Consider the following 22,079-nt stretch of genomic DNA (forward strand, 5'->3'; position numbering starts at 1 on the left):
CCAGTCTCAAGATTACAAAAAAAAACAAAAACAAAAATGGACTTCTCTAAAACATTGAGTCTTACTAAAAAGATAGGAAATAATATGATTTTCTTGTAGGTTATGACCCATGACTTGTTCGTATGGAGTTTCTAGTTATTTACATATAGATTTGCCTGTTGATTACAACCTAGCAGAATTGTTTTATATAGCTTTGTTTCATAACGTTAATGACAATGTATAAGCATGTTAAAAGCAGGACGATTTCTATGGCATTCCATTTAATGAATACATTTGAACTTTTTACTTATTATAATGGGCACTGGGGTGTTCTGTAACTTTGCTTATTCTGTTATAACAGCTCCCCAGCTGTGTCTTCTAATTAATAATAATGGCCACAGGGTTGATTTCATCAATATATCTTAGGTAGCACATTTACTCAGGGGTTCATGAAGCCAATTAAGCAGAGAGAAGCCTAACATGAAATGTAATAAATGTTTATTTCGGTTTATGGTGGGGTCATCAGGGTTTTATCACACAATATGTCTGGTCATTTTGTTTTATTCTATATTAGACGTTGGCAGTATTGTGAGGCTGTTGCATGGACAGGGAAAAGAGAAAATGGAGCCAAGCTTTCTACTTTCCCTGAGCAGTATTATTCCTGGTCTCAGGGCTACTTGACAGTTGCCAGTGTGAGGGTGGAAATCTTTTCAGACTGTTTTATCTTATACATTGCACAGAATCTTAAGAAAACAGAAACTTGATTCAAAATATCATTTTGGTTCAACAAACATTTTAATGTTCTGATTGAGTCTCTTCCCCAGATCTCTAAAATCAGATTGCAGTCATGCTGATGTGTAGGAAGGTTGCAGTTTAAATGCAAAATGTTGGGTCTGCTGTTCTGGTGTCTTGCCATCCTTCTGAGAGGCTGCTTCAGTAGAAATTGGGTGGAACTGTAACAGAAACTATATTCCTGATTCTTTAGTGATTTTCTTCTTACCAAGTACAGGTGCTTTAAAGGAAGCAACTTCTTCCAGACCATTTTCATTTCTAAATATCCTTTAGATAAACTCAAAGTAGTTCATTAAAGCAGTAGTGGAATTATTTAATATTAGTAATACAATTTTTTCAGTAATATGGATCTTAGTTCTCTTTGCTGTCTTTTGAATATATCTAATTTTTTTTTTCCCCTAAAAGTTGTCAAGGATCAGTAAGTAAACGGCTCCACCGTACCTTGATTTATAAAACATGAGGGCTGAACTTGGGAATCAGGAGGGCAGAGGCACTACTCAGGACACTGGCCAAGAATCAGCTATGGAAGGGAAACAGGATCAAATCAGGGGCTTCTCTCTGAACCACAAATTTGAGATCCAGAGATAGCCAGGGTGAGAGCCAGGGGATAAGACAGCCAAAGTCTTAAATCCCGTCATGAAACCAGAGTGAGAAGCCAGAGTGGAAGGAGGACAAAGGTGGTAAGGTGTTAAAGGTGGATGCCAGATGATCTCATTGTGGGACAAACCCTGTCCTGAGCACACCGCCGTGTGCAGTTGTGCAGGCTGCACAGTGCCCAGCCGATGACCTGTGCATACAGCAACCCAGACCCGAAGTGCATAGACACTGGTGGGGAGAGTAGCCAACTCGGATAATAGCTATAAGATGTGAAGGACGTCATCCAAACGTTATTCCTGGTCCAGAATGAGGGTAGAGCAAGTCAGATTAAGCTCTGTGCAGTACTACGTTATGGAAGAACAGGATGCCTTTCTTAGTTGTGCATTTCATAAGAATAGGAACAGAAGTGGATAGCACCACCTACTTCCCAGGAATGTTAAACGGCGATTATCTTACAGTAATTCTCCCTGCCTCCCCTTACCACCCCCCAAACCCATAATCTGAATACTGATGGCCAAAAGTTTATTGGCCAAAGTTTTAATCATAAAATTATTCAGTCTGTGAGTACCATTAGCATTGTTTAAACTATATGGATTATTCTGAGGATATAGGAAAAACCCAACTCAGTTTTTCCTATTATACCTTACAACACAGAATGCGTCTGTGACGACACGTCTGGGGGTTCCCCTACACACCAAGCAAGCAGTCAGTTCTGCAGCAGGTACCAGCTGGGTGTCCCCTAATTCAGTTCAATTCTGACACTATCTACCTGGAGGTAATGTCACATCGCACAGGTGGAGGGCTCCGTCCCACAATACTGTCCTCACTTCAGACACCAGTCACAAGTACTACGTTGTCACCTATACCTTCTGACCTATTGGCTATACACTGAGGTTCCCATGTGTGTTCGGCTGTCTGGAAGCTCTCCAAACCCAGTCGTTTTGAGTTTTTGTGGGAGCTTCATTATGTAGATTGATTAAATCATTGGCCATTGGTGATCAATGTAACCTTCAGGCCCCGGCCTCTCCCCTTCCTGGAGGTTGGGGGGTATCACGGAAAATCCCAACCTTCTATCATGCCTTGGTCTTTCCTGTGACCAAACCCCATCCTAAAGCTACCTAGGCTGCGACCTACCAGCTGACTCATTAACATACAAAAACCACATCTCTTTGGAGTTTCCAAAGATTTTAGGAGTTGTATGCCAGGAAACTAGAAGTAGACCAAATGTATGTTTTACAATATTACAATTGTTATCCTATTTCAAGTGTTCTTTTCCTGTTTTTCCCATTTGGTTAGGGTTTTGCCACATTGATTCGAGAATGGCCTGGAGACCTGTATAACAATTCAGCAATAGTTCAAGCAGTTCGGGATCACCTGAAGAAAGACAGTCAGAATAAGACTTTACTGAAAACCCTGGCAGAATTGTGAGTACAGTTTTGTGCTTCTTTTTCCAAATTAATCTACATTGAAAAGTTTTTCATACTTTAGATTTGGCAAACTCTGAATGGGAAGGACGCTTTTTACACCATTTTCCTGCTTTTATTCTTAGTAAAAGAATAAAACCTCATAAACTTTCATAAACCTCAGATGAACAACTAGGTGGTAAGGAGGGTGTGTGAAACTGTACAACTGTAAGGCAGTTCTGGGGGTGAGAGGGGGAGCCCCGTGTGCAGTGCGTGGAGAGGCCGTGGTTAAGAGACGACAGGACGTCAGGTGGTAGATGACACAAGCAGAACAGAGTCCTGGTGGGCAAGGCTCCACGTTGTGTTATTCTCGGATCTTCAAATCTCAGACTCCTTATCTGTAAAATCACAGGTAACAATTCCTTATGGGACAATTTTAAGCTATAAATGAGACGTCATAATAGAAGACTGAGCACAGTGCCTGACGGCTCAGAAAATGGAAGCTGGATTAATATTTTCACATTTATTGGACACTTTCAGTGCCCCAGGCTTTGTACTAGATGCCCGTGATACAGAGGTAGATAAGATATTCTCATGCCCTCAAAGAGCTTCGGTCTAGGGGAACAAGAAGGGGGTACTTCACATCTGCCCAAGAAGACTGTTCCTGCCGGAGCCCTCCGCAGCACCCCGCCCTCTCAGACTCCCACATCCTGTCTTCTCACTTCTTTTGCCCAAGACCAAGAAAAGTACACCAAAATAGCCTAGAATTCAAGACCAGATTAGACTTTACACAGAGGAAGTTGTGTTCGTGGCGCTCTAGGTCGAATGCTAGTTGTTTTCTCTTGGAAACATTGTTCTAGGTGCCCCTGGAATTCTGTAGTGCCGTCAGTAATGGACTGACAGTACGACTGCGGCTCACCTGGCTTTCAGGAGCTGACTTAGGGACTTAATCAATGTGAAAAACGTCATTCCCAGGGAAGAACACATTTCCATTTTATACAGCCCCCCTGATGAATAAGCTTTTGGAATATAACCCATCTGTCACCTGAACACTGTGAGAATTTTAACTGATTATTTTATTACTAAAATGAGAACTAAATTCATTCTGGATTACAGTTTCTTTGTCTGGTGTAAGGATTTTTGTACAAACTTTTGAGGCCGAGCCCCTGAAACAGTAATTTTTTATTACTTGAATATTGCAAATGTTCTGAAATTTTGGTTACCTAGAAGGCAAAGTTCTGAGAAGGAAATACTTAATGATCACGTACAGTTAAATCCCAAGGTATATTTTTTGAAATAAAGTTTTCTCTCTGAACGAGTGTTTTTAATATTGTGAAACCTGATCTGTGTGTGTGTTTTAATTAGAGTTGTTGATGAATATTGATAATAAAATTTTTTGTATTACCAGGTACACCTATGACAAAAACTATGGCAATGCTCTGGAAATATATTTAACGTTAAGACATAAGGATGTTTTCGAGTTGATCCACAAGCATAATCTTTTCAGTTCTATCAAGGATAAAATTGTTTTGTTAATGGATTTTGATTCAGAGGTAATGTGCTTTTTATTTTAATACTGATCAATTATTTTTACTATTCCAGATTTTTAATAGTGAATCGCATAGCTTGGCTGTCTGCTCTTCATGCTTGGAGCACTCTGACCCTCATTAGGTGGTGATAGTTATTTTACTAGTTGGTGTTCAGGAATACTTTCCTCGATGTGGTTATTCTGTAAATGAAATTGTAATTTGATGTGGAACTTATAAAGTTGTGTGTGTGTGTATAAAGTAATTTTTTAGTAAAACAATTCATATAATTCATAGAAACAAATAAACTAGTCATGTGCTTTGACTCATTTAACCCTCTTTATCTATGGCCCAGAATTAAAATTTTAAGTGATTTCTGTTTTGATCCGCTATTACAGTTTTATTCCTTGGCTTTCATGGATCCAGCGTGTGGGGTTTCCATTGGTCTCAGGCAATGCTCAGTTCCAGGACATGTGGGAGGTGTTATTTTATCACAGGACAAATTTGAATAGTGAGTTGTTTGACTACCGAAGGGACCCAGCCTCCACAGCCCACAGTGGCTTTTGTAAAGTGTTACAAAGTGTGTGTGTGTGTGTGTGTGTGTGTGTGTGTGTGTGTCTGTCTGTCTGTCTCTTTCTGTCTGAGTGTCTAAAATGGGATCTAATTGCAACTGCTGGTGATAGAAATAACAAGGTTTGTAAAACAGTGTTCTTGTTCAGAAAATTGAGATTTTAGGTAAATCAAAAAGTAGAACCCTAAAGGCTCCGAAAGAATTAATGCTTTTTTCAATTACATTTTACTGTATTTAGGGGTATTATGTGTTATATTATTCTTCACAAACTTCAACTTAATTTATATAGGAGCTACATCTGCCTCTTTTTCTCAAAGATGCGTTAGCCTATTTTTTGACATAGTGAGTTAAGTCTTTAAAAGGGACTATAGATCTACAAAGAATCACACAGTTCCAAGGAAGTTCAGGGAGAGAGGCTCTGCTTCTCTGGCAGAGGATGATTATGAGGATGAGATGCTATAAAAATCAGTTCCATTTTCCCCACGTCCAGTCTCCCCTCATGCTCAGCCTTTCCTCTTGGGAGCCTAGTTTTGCATAAGCAACTGTGGAAAAAATACGAATGAGCTGAAACCAATTGCTGTTTAAGAGTATTAACCTAAGATAAAGTATCATAGAGCTTTCTAACTAGAAGAGGCCTCAAGGATAATCTATTCCAACACCCTCATATTTCAGAGAACAAAAATAAAGTTTGGAGCAGACGGGGAGGCAACAGCAGAGTCAAGAACAGGACCTGGTGTTCTGTGTGAGGCTCAGTCTGGTGGGCTGTGTTCCACCACCTCTTGTCGTGAACTTATTTGTGTTTCATGAATGTTAAAGGTGGCTAAAGTCTGTAAGCTTTATATTATTATTAAACTTCAGGTATCTTATTCTCTTCTGGCTCTTATCCTCTTCTCTTCGTAAGACTAGCTCCTCATGTCTGTGCAGTCTATTAGGGGGACTTGGTCAAGGCTCAGGTAGCCAAAAAGAAAAGCTCGTTTTTGTGATACTGGCAACAAGATGCTCTCCATAACTGCTGAGAGACGCATGAGAACACGTGAAGATATGTGAGACATCAGAGGGGCTGGAGTGTGTATACTCGAGATGTTTTGGATTTGATTAGTTAATAGTGAGGCACCACTTTAGTAATATGCAAAACATGCAGACCTCACACTACTAAGACGTTTGAAAGTGCATTTCTTTACAAATTCCATTTTACATAACGGCTAACGGCTCCTTTAGGATAGAAAGTAAGCCCCCCACCTTTAACTGTGGTGGTGTATACACTACATTGTGCTTAATGTGCCCTTCTTATACAGCAGATATTAATCACTGTGGCTATTTTTTATATTTCAGAAAGCTGTTGACATGCTTTTGGACAATGAAGATAAAATTTCAGTGAGTGTCTTTTGTTTTTAATATTTGTGACCAGATGAATGTTAGGGACCACTACAGCCATGAAGAAAAGAGATGTTTATCAGAAAATGTAGCAGCTGGTTTTGTGACCTCATAACTCTACATTTAAAATCTTGTTTTCCCCTAGATTAAAAAGGTAGTGGAAGAATTAGAAGACAGACCAGAGTTGCAGCATGTGGTGAGCGTGACCGCGTTCTTCTTTTGCCCTTTTGATTGAAGAGTGGGTCGAGTCGCTTTCAGCGTTGGTGTAGGGATACTGGAGTTAACTCTTTAAGAGGTTAATGCTCAGATTGGAGGTTTGACCACAGTGTTCTGTAATCACTAAAATGTGGTGCATTCTATGAATCCGAGGCTAGGAATTAATTGCAGATCAGGCACTTGGACTTTGATTTACAATTGAATGGTGATGAAAAAAATACTATACCTTCCCTCTGTAGTTACCATTAAACGTAATCATGTCATAAATTACAGCAAAATCCAGTAGTGCACTGCAGACACCAAGTTCTCTTGCCAAGAGATACCACACAGTGGTTCTGTGTTCGGGACTACGGGGTGATCAAGGGCAGAGCCTCATTTTTTTTCCCCTCACACTGACAATAGCTAATCCTGTATCTCGTGTGTGATTTTATTGGTTGTGCTATTAAGGCCTGTTAATCTAGATTTCCTTGGGGGGCTCCTTTGAGTCTCTGCATTGTATCATCAGGGGAGTAAAACAAGAGTAGATGTTTTCTGTGTTCCTTAAAAAGTATACAAAAAGAGGCTGCAGTAGGGAGTCTGCCAGTAGGATGGCAGGTCCCACATACAGTGAGCACGCTTGCGTCTTTGCCCGTCTCCTTGTGCCCAGGGGAGGCTCGTGGAGTAGAGTATTCTATTTGAAAGTCAGTTTTATACATGGAGGCTCCTGAAGACTCTAGGATAGGAGTGTGAAGTATGTTTTCTATTTTATTCTGTTTTGGTTTTTTGCCCAGGGGTTGTGCAGATGCTATTGCTATATTGCTCATGATTGGAAATCTTAATATTATCTGCTTACCCAAGAAAGGCTCCACTCTGCTGGCCACCTTGGGAATTTGTTTATAAAGCGATGATTTCTGACCTACTTAAGCCACGAGACAGGATTACGGGCAGCAGCTCTCTGTGTGACAGTGTAATCAGTGCAGTGGAGAATGGTGGCAGGGCCCACACTAAAATGGCTCATCTTCCCTGCCAGGCAACGTAATATCTCTATAAATTTGACTCGGCAGATGTGACAGAGCCCCCCGTCCTGTTTTGTGCTTCTGGGAAACATCCCAGCGTATCCCGCTCATGCTGGCCCCAGTGCCGGTGAACTGCAGTGGTCTTCATCAGACCTTGGCCTGGCAGAGGAGTTCAGTCTGAACCCTCTTACTTCCTCTTCTTGCCTGGGGGACATGTGAGCAGGTAGCCTGAGGAGTGTTTCTTAGTGTGCGTGTGTCATGGATAGGCTTATTTATGACTATTTACAACAGCAAATGTCAACCATGAGCTAGCTCATTTGTGATTACAGCTTCGGGGTCAGGCCAGTACATTTTTTATGAATCAGTCCTCTTGGAAGCAGCCACTCAAGGGGTGAATGCACTTTACCTGATGGGTGTGATTAAGTCTTACCACTTCCAATGAGTTGTGGGGGTTTTGTTTACATTTAATGTCAGCTACTGGGCCGGCCCGTGGCTCACTCGGGAGAGTGCGGTGCTAATGTCAGCTAAACAGTGGACATCGATTTCTAACTTCTGCATAATATAGGCCCATTAACTCTTTCAGACAGTAGGGTTAGGAATCAGTTTTGAAAATTCGTTCAGAACACCTATACTCTTCTTGATTTTAATTTTTGTTTTTGGTGTCATCAGTATAGGCAGTATTTTATTGCAAACATAGATTTCAGTAAGATTCAACAAAGAGGAGTTGTGGAATGTATGAGAAGTCATTTAGTACTTGAGTTTTTAAAAACATATGTTTGTCCCATGATTCAACCCATTTATATAAGAGAATTTTTATGATCCAGAAAGCCTACTAATCAAGCATTTTATTTCTTACTTGAAGGAGATGATGACGATATTAGCAACTACTGTCATTAACATTTTTGTAGTGCTTAATGTATGCTAGGCATGGTTCTGAGTGATTTACAAATGTCAACTCATTTAATCTACACAACGACTCGATGAGATTTTTGCAGGTATAGAAACTGAGTCACAGAGACGGTAGCGACTTGCCCAAGGTCATATAGTTGGTAAATGGCAAAGCCAGGTGGCTCTGGGCCCTTCTAGAGAGAATGTCAGAATCTCCTTGCTCTCCCGAAGAGATTTTTCCTGGAGACTGCTCCTCCCCCAGCCTCTCCATGGAAGCTGTTTAGAACTGAAAGTAGCAATATTAACCAGGTGCATTACTGCTTTTCTTATTTTATATTCATGGTTTATCTCTTATTCCTTTTAGTATTTGCATAAGCTTTTCAAGAGAGACCATCATAAGGGGCAGCGCTACCACGAAAAACAGATCAGTCTTTACGCTGAATATGATCGACCAAACTTACTTCCCTTTCTCCGAGAGAGTACCCACTGCCCACTTGAAAAGGTGAGACACAGACCCCACCTGCACGCTCCAGTTGAGGAAGTTGTCATTATTGCGTAAGCTGTTCATCGTTCTTCTTTTCCTATCTGCTCATCCATCCCTGTCCAAAGGGGAGACTGTTGCTGTCAAAGCAGTAGGTTTTGCTGGGACATTCTGATGAGGAGAGGAGGTCTTCGTGGATTAGATTTTGGTGAGGAGTTCAGGTGTTTATCTGACAGGTTTAATTGAAATAAAGTTTAATCCAGGGCCTAGGGCTCAACATCAAGCTAAAACGAAATCAGGAGTCTGAGTCCATTTGCCATGATCTGAGTGGCACCTCAGAGTCAGAACCTGGGAAGGAGAAACAGCCTGTCCAGAGCAGAAGCAGTTGCCCCAGTCAGGAGTCAGATTTGGTAAGCCACGGTCCATAGCATACATCCTGCAGCCTGTCTGCTTTCAACATCTGCCTTCTGTGTTTCTGTATTTCTCTAGCACACTACATTCCATCATAGTTATTTGTGTAGTAGTCTCTCTTTCCCAGCCTCTGGTAAGTTCTCCAAAGACAAGGAGTTTGTCTTACTCATCTTGGTAAACCTAGTACCCAGCATACGTTAGATATTTGCTAAATGTTTGTTGCATTAGGAGTGAGCGAATGAATGAATAAATTAAATACATGAGGTCCTAATTAGGGCTGAATGTGGACTAGTAAGTTCTATGAGACTGCTATTTCAAAATAAACTGTAATGCTTACTATGTGTGTGCTAGGAACTGGACAGTCTTAAGGCAAACAGTATTCTCTCCCGCAGTTCTTGGTACCATCTCATGCCATATAACATCTACAAATGTCTTACCACATTTGGGCGGCCAGGTAACAAATACTTTTTAGTCAGCTGTGTGTATCAGTAAAATAAAAAATGTAACAACGTCAATTGGCTTTAAATATATGGGACTTAGCATGAACTAATTTCAGCCCAATGGAGTTTTAAAGTCTAAAGTTAATGAAGAAAATATCTTACCTGCATATTAACTGACGAAAAATATTAACATTTTATATTTGACATTTTATATTTTATATTTGTTCTCAAGAATAAATTTGGAAATGCATCATCTAACTCTACAGATAAAAGCAGATGTTCCCCTCTTTTCTCACTACGGAACCTTCAAATCTAGAAATAGAGTGAGAATCTCACTGTCTGAGCAGTGCCCCTTCATTTGCACCTCACTCTTTGAGGAAACGTTGTATGTTTGCAGAGAGGATGTGCCTGTCTCCAGAAGTCTCCACCTGACTTCTCTGAGCCACTCACGTGTGGGGTGAAGTCCTGGTTTCACTCTCGGTCACAAAGCACAGGGCGCAGAGGCACTGTCCAGACTGTAGTGTGCTCATGTTTCTCACACACTTTGGCTGATCTGCTTTAAAGTTTCCAGTCTAGTGTACACATGGAAAGACTTACCGCTGTACCCAGTAGGGGAGCAGCCAGACATCAAGGGCCTACACATGGTACTTGTAATACACAGAACTGGCTTAGAGCATTTGTGTAGACCTTTTAGAATTTTTCTCTGGTCCACTGAAAACAACAAATTGCATATGAAATAACACAGGCACACTGAAACCAATTAATTGTACAGTAGTTTTTTCAAATTTATCCCATGTTTCTCACCGAGAGGGAATTTTGAAAAAAATGGATTAGAGGTGGTAATGGTTGAAACAGACCATTATAAAATAGCCAAGTCAATAATCCACATTTTTAGAACTCCCTAAATGGGCTTTCATGTTTCAGGTCATTGAAGGTTCTTCATAAGCAATCATCTCTGTCAGGGTCCATTGTGGGAAATCCACACATTTCCAAAAAACATTATCACCTATTTCAGGTACCCAAAGCTGTCTTAAAGGAGATGAAAAATCTCGTTCCTTTTTCCTTAGACATAAGAATTCTATATACACTAAGTAATCTTAGAAATTAATTGTTTTTATGTTTACTCATAACATGAAAAAGCTACTGTATGTACCAATACATGAATGACAAAGTAGATTTCCCCAATTAAATGTATCCCAAGCATGCAGCAGTAAAGTGAAGGCTGTGGAATACAAGTTTGCATGTTTTGTCTAAGGAGAAATGCATAGAAAATGTAGTCACCTTTTCCCCTGAATATAAAATTAAGAACTTTAAAATTCTCATGCTTCCCCTTCCCCCAAAGAAATCTCTGCTTCAGAAGAGTTTATAGAGTATTTAGTCCTATAGGTGCTTAAGTAAGAGGTGGTGGTTTCTCTTTTTTTTTGAATGGGAAGAGTGTGAGGTTTCAAAGGCATATTCTGAGCATGTTCATCTGCTCTTGTTCATAAATAACTTCTGGCAGAATAGCAGCCATCTTCCTCGTCTCTGGTTGTCTGCCTTTGCTGGGACTGGGTAATTGTTGAGAGAAGGGGTGATTTCTAACTGGTTGAAATTTTCAAGAATTCAGGTCAACCTTATTTTGAATTAATTGAAATACACAAGTATTTGGCTGAAAACTTTGTAGAGATTCTGACATCACATCAAAAGCCCTTTAGGGGCATAGTTATCAAAGGCCAAAGTTTAGGATTTTAAATCACCACAACTCTTAAATTCAAAAATTAGTCATAAACTTTTATGAAATCATTCATTCTAAGTAGATAACAGAGTTTGTATGAATTTTTTTCTACAGCAACTAAAAAAGACAAAGTTCTTTGTATTTCTGTTATGCTTTATGAGATGTACTGTGCTTTCATGTACCTAGTTTTATTTAGTCTCTACAAAGGCACATTTAGGTGGATAGGGTCATTTTATACACCACAAGCTGAGTCTTAGGGAGTTAGAAGAAAGCCCAGAGTCTAGGGCTAATAAGTTGAGAGACCGAGACTTGGAACCTATATCTCTTAACTTCGGGCCCCACATTCTTTCCACAGTGGTGAGGAATCATTTTTCAGGTTTAAAACCTTAATTAAAACAGTAATTACAAAAACTAAGGTATTTTTTAGTATTGCAAGAATCATAAAAGACATAATTTTCTAAACTGTTAAACAGTCCTTTCTTCTATAATTTCTAGGTATGGTCATCAGACACTAGTTCTCATTTTGCAAATCTGATTTGCTTGTGACTAGAGTGTTTAAAAACAGAGTATCAGTTTTATAGCTTTGGCCAATTTATGCCTGAATTTATGATCTCTCCCATATCTAATAGCATTCACAAGGTGGCAGTATTTATGAATTTGGAGGGATAAAGCTGGGAGAACAAAGTTCATAGATTTGCATTAAAGAAATTTAAAGAGAAAATTGGATAAGTGATGTCAGGGCCAAGGCTATGTAGAAATCATTATTTAATTTACAGCTGTTAAGGTTCCTACTGGCTACCCTCAAATTTCTAACTCCATTCCATACCTTTATACTAAATAAGGAAAAAGAGAATTAAAATACTCTTTTTCGTCATTTTATTACTCAATTTCTGTCATTATTCTGTCTTCACTTTTATTTTTATTGCTATTCTCCTTTCCTATGTGTATGTATTTGTGTGTGTGCATATACTTGTGAGTGTGTCAGCTTTAAAAATCTTAGTGTCTCTACGCTTTCCTCTAGAGGGAGCATTGTGGTCCGGGAAAATTCAAGAATCTAAAATGAGGAAATATGCTTTTATGCCTCATTCATGTCAGTAATTGAAAAATTCTATGTATTAGAAATACTTCCTTTTTATACTTTACTCAAAATCTCTAGAGATTTTTAAAGTCTTTACTTTTTCATTTGTGAGAAGAGGACAATTTAAGATACTGTTAGAGACTAGTCATAAAACATTTAAAAACCTCTGAAATTGAAATTTTTGAGAGACTCAGATTATCTTTGATCTCGGTGATGCACGTCTTCTTGCATTCCAGACCGTTCCTAACTTAGAACTTGCCTTCAGACATGTCTTCCCATATGAACTTTCATTTTTGTTAGTTTATACGAGAACTTACAGCATCACTCTCCTGTAGAATGTCTTGCAGTGAGGGGAATGTTCTAGAATCTGCTCTTTCCAACATGATAACCACTAGCCACATATGGCTGTTGAGTATTTGAAAAATATGGTTTGTACGACCAAGGAACTGAATTTTTTTTTTTTTTTTTTTTTTTTTTTTTTTTGTCTTTTTCGTGACCAGCACTCAGCCAGTGAGTGCACCGGCCATTCCTATATAGGATCTATATAGGATCCGAACCCGCGGTGGGAGCATCGCCGCGCTCCCAGTGCCGCACTCTCCTGAGTACGCCACGGGCTCGGCCCCGAGGAACTGAATTTTTAATTTAACTTTGATGTAATAGCCACCTAGTCTACTGTCTTGGACAACTCAGGTAGGCTTCAAACTGCATACTCTCTTGGTGGTTTGCAATAAGCCTGTTCTCAAGTGTTCTCATAGGCTAAGAAAAGGAGGTGGCAGAAGGTTCTGCTTGAACCTTTTTAAGTGGTACTTCAAAGTGCAAGTGAATTTCCAAGTACACAGTTGATTCATGGATACTTTCCAGTACTGAACTATTTTAAGCAGTATAAATACTCATCATTATCCAGACTATCTTTCTCTAAATAGTCTGTCTATCCAATTATATTACGATTTTTTGCTTATGTGTGAATGACACAGCCCCACTAAACCATAAACTATTTTTCTGTTGGTTTCTCAGAATGTAGCAAAAATCTAGGCACTCGGTTGGTTTCTCAATAATTGTTGTTGAAATAGTGATAGGTCCTCTGACTTCAGGTTTTTGCTCTTTTTTTCCCTTACTGTTTCACATGTGTTTTTTTGTCTCTTCAATAGTATCACTGCAGAAGAGTTGATAAGAAAATTCCATTGTTTATAAGGATGATGACAGGCAAGACAAGATAAGGATAGGTAAAACTATGTTTTTAAAGGATTTTCTAGGTTTTAGTTAGGATAACGTTCAGCTATGAATGATAAAAATCCCAAAATAATAGTGGCTTAAGCAGAGTCGCAGTTAATTCTCTATGATGTGGAAGTCCTGGTGGAGCAGCCTACTGGGGGTGGTATGCACAAGGGCAGAGACCGGGCTCTTTTCTCTTGTTCTTCCACCTTGTCTGACCTTGACCTCGTGACATAAGGTAGTGCCATCCACATTTCTAGGAGCAAATTGGGTGAAAGGAAAACAAATCAGGAGGCCCAGAGTTCACATGCAGAGACAGGTTCCCAGAAGCTGCCCCTCCACGTTTTTCCTTCTGCTCTTTAGTGGACATTTGTCACGTAGCTTTCCTGCAGCTGGGCAGGCTGGGAGATTGTTTTTTTTTTATTCTGGGCAGTGCACACACTCACCTAAAACAATATTGTATGGAAGAGATAGGAAAAGGATCGTGCAGGACAAATAGCTATCTCTGCCACTTAATTGTTAAAGGAATCTTGTGAATAACTGAATTAACAGTGTTTCCTCCTCATTGTGACTTTCAGTTATTCTTATTTCAGTATTTAAATGTTGTTTGTACCGTAAAACACCATCCTGTTTTCATTGTAATTCTAAAGCGGCGTTTGGCGTTTGCTTTTTTCTTTATTTCTGTTTTCGTTTTTGTTAAATTGATCTCTATGATCAAATTGTTCCTGCCCTTTAGCTGTCTCTGTGCAACCAGAGACACAGATTTAAAAGATATATTCTACAGAAAAATTTAAGTCAAAAACCAAAATATCAAAACTAGCTCCTGCTGTTATTTCCCAAAAATAGATCATTGAGCTGAAAGGGCTAATTAACTTGAGCTGTTTTTAGCTCCTTGGTTCTTGTTTTTAGAGCAACCTTAGCTGGTTGTTTTCAAATGACTACTCTAAATATGCAGCCCAACAATCCTCCTGTAACCTTTACTACCTGCTCATTTATTTAGAAATATTAATTGCACATGTACTGTGGGGCAGACCTTGTGCAAAGCAAGGGCTTAAGTGTGCACATGGTCCCAGCGAAGGGAAATTAAACGAATGATTAGGTGAGTAGTCGATTGTGGCTCTGATTAATTGTTGTGAAGCCATGTGTGGGGGGCACTGCCAGCAAGGACCAAGGGAATATCTGTCTGAAGTCTTTACCAGGGGTGGCGAGTGAGTGAGGGCAGCATTTCAGGCAGGGGGACAAAGTGGAGAAATGAGCATGGCAGGTGAGGCTGCACACAGAGGCAGAGCTAGGGCATGGATGCCTTGTAGGTCGTGACAGGGATTGGTGGCTTTAGGAGCAAGCAGAGTAAAGCGATCGGGAGGTTATGTAGGAGCGCTGTGGATAAGGTTTCCCTATTGAACTCGTTCATTATACTGCACCCAGTTCAGACGCCACCTCTTCTGTGAAGCTTTTACAGAGGGCCACACTAGTTCGGTGTCCCTTCTCTGCATGTTCCCCTACCATGGAGTAATAATGTATTGTCATATCTCTGTTACCGCACCTGGACCGTGAGCTCGCATGGGTGGACTCATGCTGCTTCCGCTCCAGCTAAGCCTTCTGCTCCTCTTCTCTGTTCTCCTCTCACATGTCATCATCATGAACAATTTTATTGTTGTCATCTTTATCCAACCTGACCCTCTGGTGCCCAGCACACAGCGTAGAGTAATGTGAGCTGATTCATTGAGAATATCAAGCTGTTTATCAGTGCACAGTGTGTCTTTTTTTTTTTTTTAACCCCCATAGAAATGCTGTCATCTGTGCATTTCCTCCTGTTTTGATTCTTCTTGATCATCAGATGTGTTTTTTCCCCTCTCACTTTTGACAGATCCTTGAGCAGAGTTCTGTTTTAAACCCTGTGATCTGGCAATAGAAATATTGCCAGTAAATTCATTTATACATCATGCAGCAAGTGATTACTGAGCATGAGGTATACTCAATCCTTGGAAAATGCAGCAGCGAACAACGTTCTTTTCGTGGTGCTCATGCTCAGTGGAGAGAACAGCTGGAACAGATGACTGGAGTAGGCAGGAGCAGTGCTGCTGAGAAACCAAGGGCACGGAGAGAGACGGTGTAGCGCGAGGCCTTTGCTCTTAGCATCTTGTTTCTTGCTGTTGTTCCTGGAATGTTCTGAGTGCTTCAGATATGTTCTCAGATGAATTGTGTAGGGTCTGGTAGCTCTCTAAGAGGTGAATGAGTACAGCAACCAGTGAGACCCAAAGAGATGTGTTTTTTGTTTGTTCACTTTGTTTTGTTTTTAAAGGAAGGCAGTGGAAAAATTCTTCCAAGCTTGTAAATTTAAATGACTCTGTTAGTATTTGTTCTTATTTGGTAGCCTGTAGTAACATTTTTTCCTTGCTTTCACTGAAGGCTCTTGAGATCTGTCAGCAGAGAAACTTTGTAGAAGAGACAGTTTATCTTCTGAGTAAGTAGCTTTTGTTCATTTTGGTTACCATAAACTAAGAAAGGGGGTGACAATGTGATGTAAATTGTGTAAGAGTGAACATAGACTTTAGACCAAAGTAACACAGAAGTTCAAGCCTATTTTGTATAAGAACCTAATATAAGAAAATAGAAACTTCACAGCGCAATTGACAAGGAAGAGTTATTTAATGCTGTCAAAATAACATGAGTAAGGCGTAATAAACAAATAAAATTGTTAGTTTACACCTCACAACATAGATTAAAATAAATTAGAGATAGGTTGACAGGTTTGTTGTTCAATTTTTAAAAAGTTATAATCAGCGTATATCACCATCATATTGGTAGAGAATAATCTTTATTTTCAAAAACCACACCCTAAATAAGTGGAGGAAATGCAATTGAATCTCAGAGTTTTGGAGAGAAAGGAGAATTGCTTAATATAATCTAGGTGCCAACGTCCTGGTCTTCTGGTGCCTATTTCTAGCTGTGTTGGACGCATACTGAGATGCACAACTTGTTATCTTTCACATTCCTCCAAAATGAGCGACGTGCACTGAAGATTTTAGAAGGAAGCTTTATGCAAATGTACACAGCATGCCAGACAGAGTTCATTTCAGGTGTCGCTGCAGGGTCACTTCCTGCCCACCCTGGCAGGGCATTTCCTCTTGACACCTTTGCCTCACACAGCACTCACCTGCACTGGCTCCTTTGCCTCTGTGAAAAATAATCCAGATCTCTATTCCCATTTATGCATATGCAAATTCATGGGTGCTCAGCAACAAACCCAGAATTATTCATTTATAGGACCTACCGTCCTTAGGAGAAGTACTTTTGGGTCTTTATTTTGTTACTTGAGCATGTTCTTGGGGTTCTAATCACAACTTCAATTAGCTCATCAATCTACTAGTTCACATAGTGTTCCACCCGAGAAATATTCTGGTAGAATAGATTTTTGTCATAATGTCATGTCATCTTAGAAGCAGTATAGGACTTACAAAAAGAGACATAGTCTGATTTTATAAAAGCTTAAAAATCCTATACACATTAAAAAATATTAAACATTTTTTAAAGACATTAATTGGGAATAATATTTTCAAGAAAGACAAAATGCTATAGAAGGGATATCAAATGGGAAATCATTTTATTCACAAGTCAGCCGTTATCAGTTGATAATGGGTGCTGCCCACAATGAGAAGGATTCAAGATCCTTCACTAGTTCTTGTGCAGGGCAGGGGACAGGTGTAAGGGACACAGCCCACAGCCAGGCAGTTGCTGTCCCTCCACTGAGTAAGGCTTTCTACATGTACTGTATTAAAAACTCATGGAAATTGTTAAAACCATTAAAATGTGCAAAATATGTAAAGATAATTAGCCAGTAGAAGCATAGTTGGTGAATACTTTTATCTCATGAAAGTTATTGAAAAGCTTTCCCCTGGACTTAGAAGGAAATGAGGTAGCCCTCTTATAATTGAATTTGCAATCGGCACAAATGTATCAGGAGAGCGATATGCAAAGCCAGCTTAAGAGTAAGGCAGAATGACTCCAAGGCCTTTAAAAGTCTTAACTGTATCTGAGTGTGAAATTATTGACATCCAAAAGAAGTATGTTTTGTCAGAGGAAGGCAAGAGTCTGACAGACCTGGCTTCACATCCCTGCTTTACCATCTAGTAGCTGTTTGATCTTGGCAAGTTATTAACATTTCTCTTTCCTCTTTTATGAAACAGGAATGTTAGTAGAACATACCTCACAGGATTATAGTGATGATTAGCTGCTGTAATTCATGGGAAGAACTGAAATGAGTGCTCAGCACAAAGTAAACACCCAACAAATAGGAGATAATTATTTTACTGTGTTATAGGTATTAAATGCTAATGTCACATATGGAAAGATGCTTTTGTCTTAGCTTTCAAACTGTGTAAATAAATTAAGAGATATGCTGTGTCCTTTTAAAATTTTTATTAAAGTATCCTAAGTGAAGTCTTTCTCACATCCTCATCCCACCTAGGCCGAATGGGTAACAGCCGAAGTGCCCTGAAGATGATTATGGAGGATCTGCATGATGTTGATAAAGCCATCGAATTTGCCAAGGAGCAAGATGACGGAGAACTCTGGGAAGATCTGATTTTATATTCCATTGACAAACCACGTAAGCAGAAAAGCCGTCTGTGATTATAACTTTTTTTTCCTCGATATAACCAATTATGTCTAGAGTAAGAGTTATCTTGAGATACATTAAGTTAAAAATATGGCAAAGTTTCCACAGTAAAACTAGGCCAGGTGTGTGGTGACGATTGCCAGTACTCCTCTTGTGCAGGAAGCCTGCAGCCTCATCACTTTGCACAGGCTGAATGTCATAAAGAGCAGGCAGTTACACAGCTGATCAGCTGTGTCCCCATGAGGCATATTTTGCCTACTGCAGCCTAGTTGAATAAATGTTGACTGGGTTGGGTTGGCTTGGCCTGTTTTTGTTTTTAGTTTGTATACAGGGGTTACTCATTTTGGAAATTTATAGCCCTTACCAGTCTCTTTTTATGGAGAAAGAACTGTTACTGGACATTGACTGTAACTGGATATCTGCGTTGCAGCATTTAGTTTCTCCTTCCTGCCCCATCTCATCATTTGTTGTCCTTCAGCACTGGACCATTTGCACTGAGTCTCCCATTTGGGAAAGATACAACTGAAGCAGTCACCTCACAGTAACCCAAATCCTCTTTTGCAGATATAGAAATGATTTAGAAACTAGCAATCATGGTTTACAATCCCCCCTCCTTTTTTTCTTTTCTTTTTTTTTTTTGATAGGAAGGCTTTATGTTCACCTAACTACATTAATCTGAAATTGACTTTAATGACTTTATTTACTTGAAAATACAAGGATTCTAGTTAATGTGATGGATCTTAAGAGACAATGTGGTTGTGATGGAACATATCAGATTTGGGTCTGGCCCAGGTATGAATTTGGGCTTATTCCCTTCTCGCTGCTTGACCCTGGACGCATTAGTTAAACATCCCAATTCCCTGTCTGACATGGGGAGACGTGACATTCCTACCTTCCAGAACAGGGGAGAAAAGTGTGTGGTAGCTGAGCCATAGTGAGTCCTCAGTGAATGCTAGTTGCCCCTTTGATGTTGCAAACTGTATTTTGAAGGTAAGTCACCATTTGTTCACTGTTTTTAAACTCCTCTCATTGAGTTTCTTCTTTATGTCTTAAGGAAAGTTAGTTCTTGAGAGTTCACAAATTCAAATGATTTTAACACTTACTGTAAAGGAAATAATTTTTTCTTTGAGTTACTTTTGGTCTAAAATTGCATTATTTGCAAATAAAATTGCATTATAGCATTGTTTACATGTTAATTGTTTTATATGGTATTTTGTAGCATTTATTACTGGCTTGTTAAACAACATCGGCACACATGTTGACCCAATTCTACTGATTCACCGAATTAAGGAAGGAATGGAGATTCCCAACTTGAGAGATTCCTTGGTTAAAATTCTGCAGGACTATAATTTGCAAGTAAGTATTTTCTTGGACAAATAAGCTTAATAAATGAGTTGATTTACTACTGGATAAACATTTCTAGGATTTATGTTAAGTATCAGTTAAAAACTTTCAGTTTTGATAGTTACATTTTATTTAGGCCTAGATATTTGGAAAACTGTTCAAATAGAGAAACTAGAAACATCACCCCTTAAGGAAGCCATCTGATTCATTAACCATCCCCAAATTTCCTCTTCTTGTTGAGCAGGCATTCTTACATTTGTATGGTAACTATAGCATGGCATTAAGGAGGGAGAGAGAATAGTTACAGAGGCTGTTAGATCAAGTCGCCCAAACATTTTAAGGAGAGTAAGTATTGTGTCCATCTGAAGGAATAAAAAGATTTTTTTCAAATAATTGATAATTTTTCTTGAAGCCATTCAGTAAACCATTGCTTGAAACATGTTAAAATAATAGGATTTTACTTAATTTTTGTCTGTTTTCTACAATAGTATGAATTTATTATCCTCATTAATTCAGAATTTGTGATAAGAACAATGGAACCCATTATTTTCAAATAAATCATTAATATTCTAATTATAAGGCATCTTAATCTTTTTCTTAACAGGATGCTACCAATTACTATTTGTTAGGGTGCTGGTAGCTTCTGTAGAACTTGCAAGTGTTTAAAACACATTTCCTTAAAAATTCAGATTGTTCTTTTTCTAATTCATTCGAAAATGAGTTTTAGTTATAATGGATAAAATTGCTTACCTGGAACAATAAAATTTTGCAGGTAAAGCCAAAAGATAAGATTGTAAGAAGAGGAGAGTTAGGATGACCGCTAGCCACTGTGAAGGGTGCAGAGTAGAGGACCACCTGCTGAACTCAGGCGACAGGCTTAGGGGAGAGGCAGGCGAAAAGGAGAAGGTGAAGGAAGGTTGATGGCGTTGAGAATAGATGCAAGAGATGAAAAGGAACGACAGAGTTGGAGGGACAAGAGGTTGTGGCCTGGGAGTGTGATATTGCCACATTAAACTTTCTGAGGCAGAGTCACTGTGGACATGTTCAAAAAGTGGGACAAAGATAAAGGTCACTGGAGCAGAATTAGTCGAGAAACTGTGAGGCCACAGCCTTTGCCATGTCGTCCAGATGGACAGAGAGCAGTACGGGGGAAGAAGGGGCTGGAAGCCAGGCTCCAGCATGCTCGTAGGCTGGGGCGTTAACCCTGCAGTCCACAGGGGACCATGGCATTCCTGGATAGCACAGCTTTAAAGGAGAAGAGCTTCTTCCCGCAGGTGGGGCTGGGAGAGATCAAGGAGCTTTTACTCAGGAGAGCTTTGTGGGAAATTGAGTTCGTGGCAGAGAAATTGGTACTCGGTTAAGCCAAAGAAGTAGAGAGCCTGTTCTGCAGAAAGCTTAAAGATGTAGGTATTTATTTCCAGTGGGATTTGGAGGTTTGCAGATGACCCAGGGGAAAGGTTATTACAGGAAGAATAAGAAAGGCAAGAAGGAAATAAAAATACAAGAATGCACTAGCAGGTGAGCAGAGGTGCCACGAGGGGCTTGCCTTTTGGGGCCCCGCCCTGGGAATGTGGAAAGGTGTCCAGGCAGGGAGGTCACTAGTTCTGGGCTGTGGTGAAAGTGGGTTCGGTGTCAGACGTTATAGACCTCTGGTGTGAGTGAGCTTGATAATGATCTGGACTTCATTGGCACTTACCATGCTGGCACATGCCAGGATACACTCAGACTTACAAATCCAGATTTGTTCAGAAGTCATTAAGGTGTGTCTGAGCAACTCTGCTGCTTGGGAGGCGTTCCCCCTCTGACCTTCAGCTGTAGTGCATGAAGCTTGGCCTCTGTGGTTGCAACAACGTGACTTGCTCTTTGCTCAGCTTCCCCAATGCCTGCAGAACCACCAAATAATCCCTCTTCCGCTCATGGACTCCACTGTGATCTCACTGCTCATTGATTTTTTATGAATAAATTTGCTTGGTGCTGAGTTAGCTGGAAATAAGAAGAAAATTATTATTAGATGCAAAATGAATACTTAACATAAAAATTATCCACCAAAACAGCTGCTAAATCAATACTTTATCCTCTTAATTATATCTTTAAATACACTGAGAGCTTTTCTTTAAGATACATAAGTATATAGTTGGGTAATGTGTTAAGGAGGCTCAGAATTATTTAGCCAGTGGGTCCAAAGAGTTATGGTTGCCTGTAAATCCCCCAGCCAAGATGTGGCTTCTCAGAGGGAGAGGAGGGACCCGCAGGGAGCATGCCACAGCCTGTGGAAACTGCTGCACTGGTAGTGCCCACTGGAGCTCAGACAGCCTGTTGAAGGGCCAGAGAGAAAGTGCTCCACTGGTACTGGGTGTCCAAAGACTTCCAGAGGGTACTTTCTACTGATGAATGAAGAAAGAGTTTAGAATTTTTTTTCTGTGGAAAGGGTGCTCTTTTT

The 22,079-nt window shown here is 39.8% G+C and overlaps 1 protein-coding gene across 1 annotated transcript in view; it reads left to right on the forward strand.

Moving 5' to 3' along the window:
- VPS41 (VPS41 subunit of HOPS complex) overlaps window positions 1-22,079 on the forward strand; it is a 186,319-nt gene that overhangs the window by 147,747 nt on the left and 16,493 nt on the right. Inside the window, exons 18-25 of the mRNA XM_063114079.1 lie at window positions 2,665-2,792; window positions 4,180-4,324; window positions 6,201-6,242; window positions 6,388-6,438; window positions 8,706-8,843; window positions 16,087-16,141; window positions 18,146-18,286; window positions 19,515-19,651. Of these exons, the coding sequence (XP_062970149.1) occupies window positions 2,665-2,792; window positions 4,180-4,324; window positions 6,201-6,242; window positions 6,388-6,438; window positions 8,706-8,843; window positions 16,087-16,141; window positions 18,146-18,286; window positions 19,515-19,651 (837 nt within the window). The remainder of the gene's footprint in view (window positions 1-2,664; window positions 2,793-4,179; window positions 4,325-6,200; window positions 6,243-6,387; window positions 6,439-8,705; window positions 8,844-16,086; window positions 16,142-18,145; window positions 18,287-19,514; window positions 19,652-22,079) is intronic.

This window comes from Cynocephalus volans, chromosome 11 (assembly GCF_027409185.1).
Source record: "Cynocephalus volans isolate mCynVol1 chromosome 11, mCynVol1.pri, whole genome shotgun sequence".
In the NCBI taxonomy this organism is placed as follows: Eukaryota; Metazoa; Chordata; class Mammalia; order Dermoptera; family Cynocephalidae; genus Cynocephalus; species Cynocephalus volans.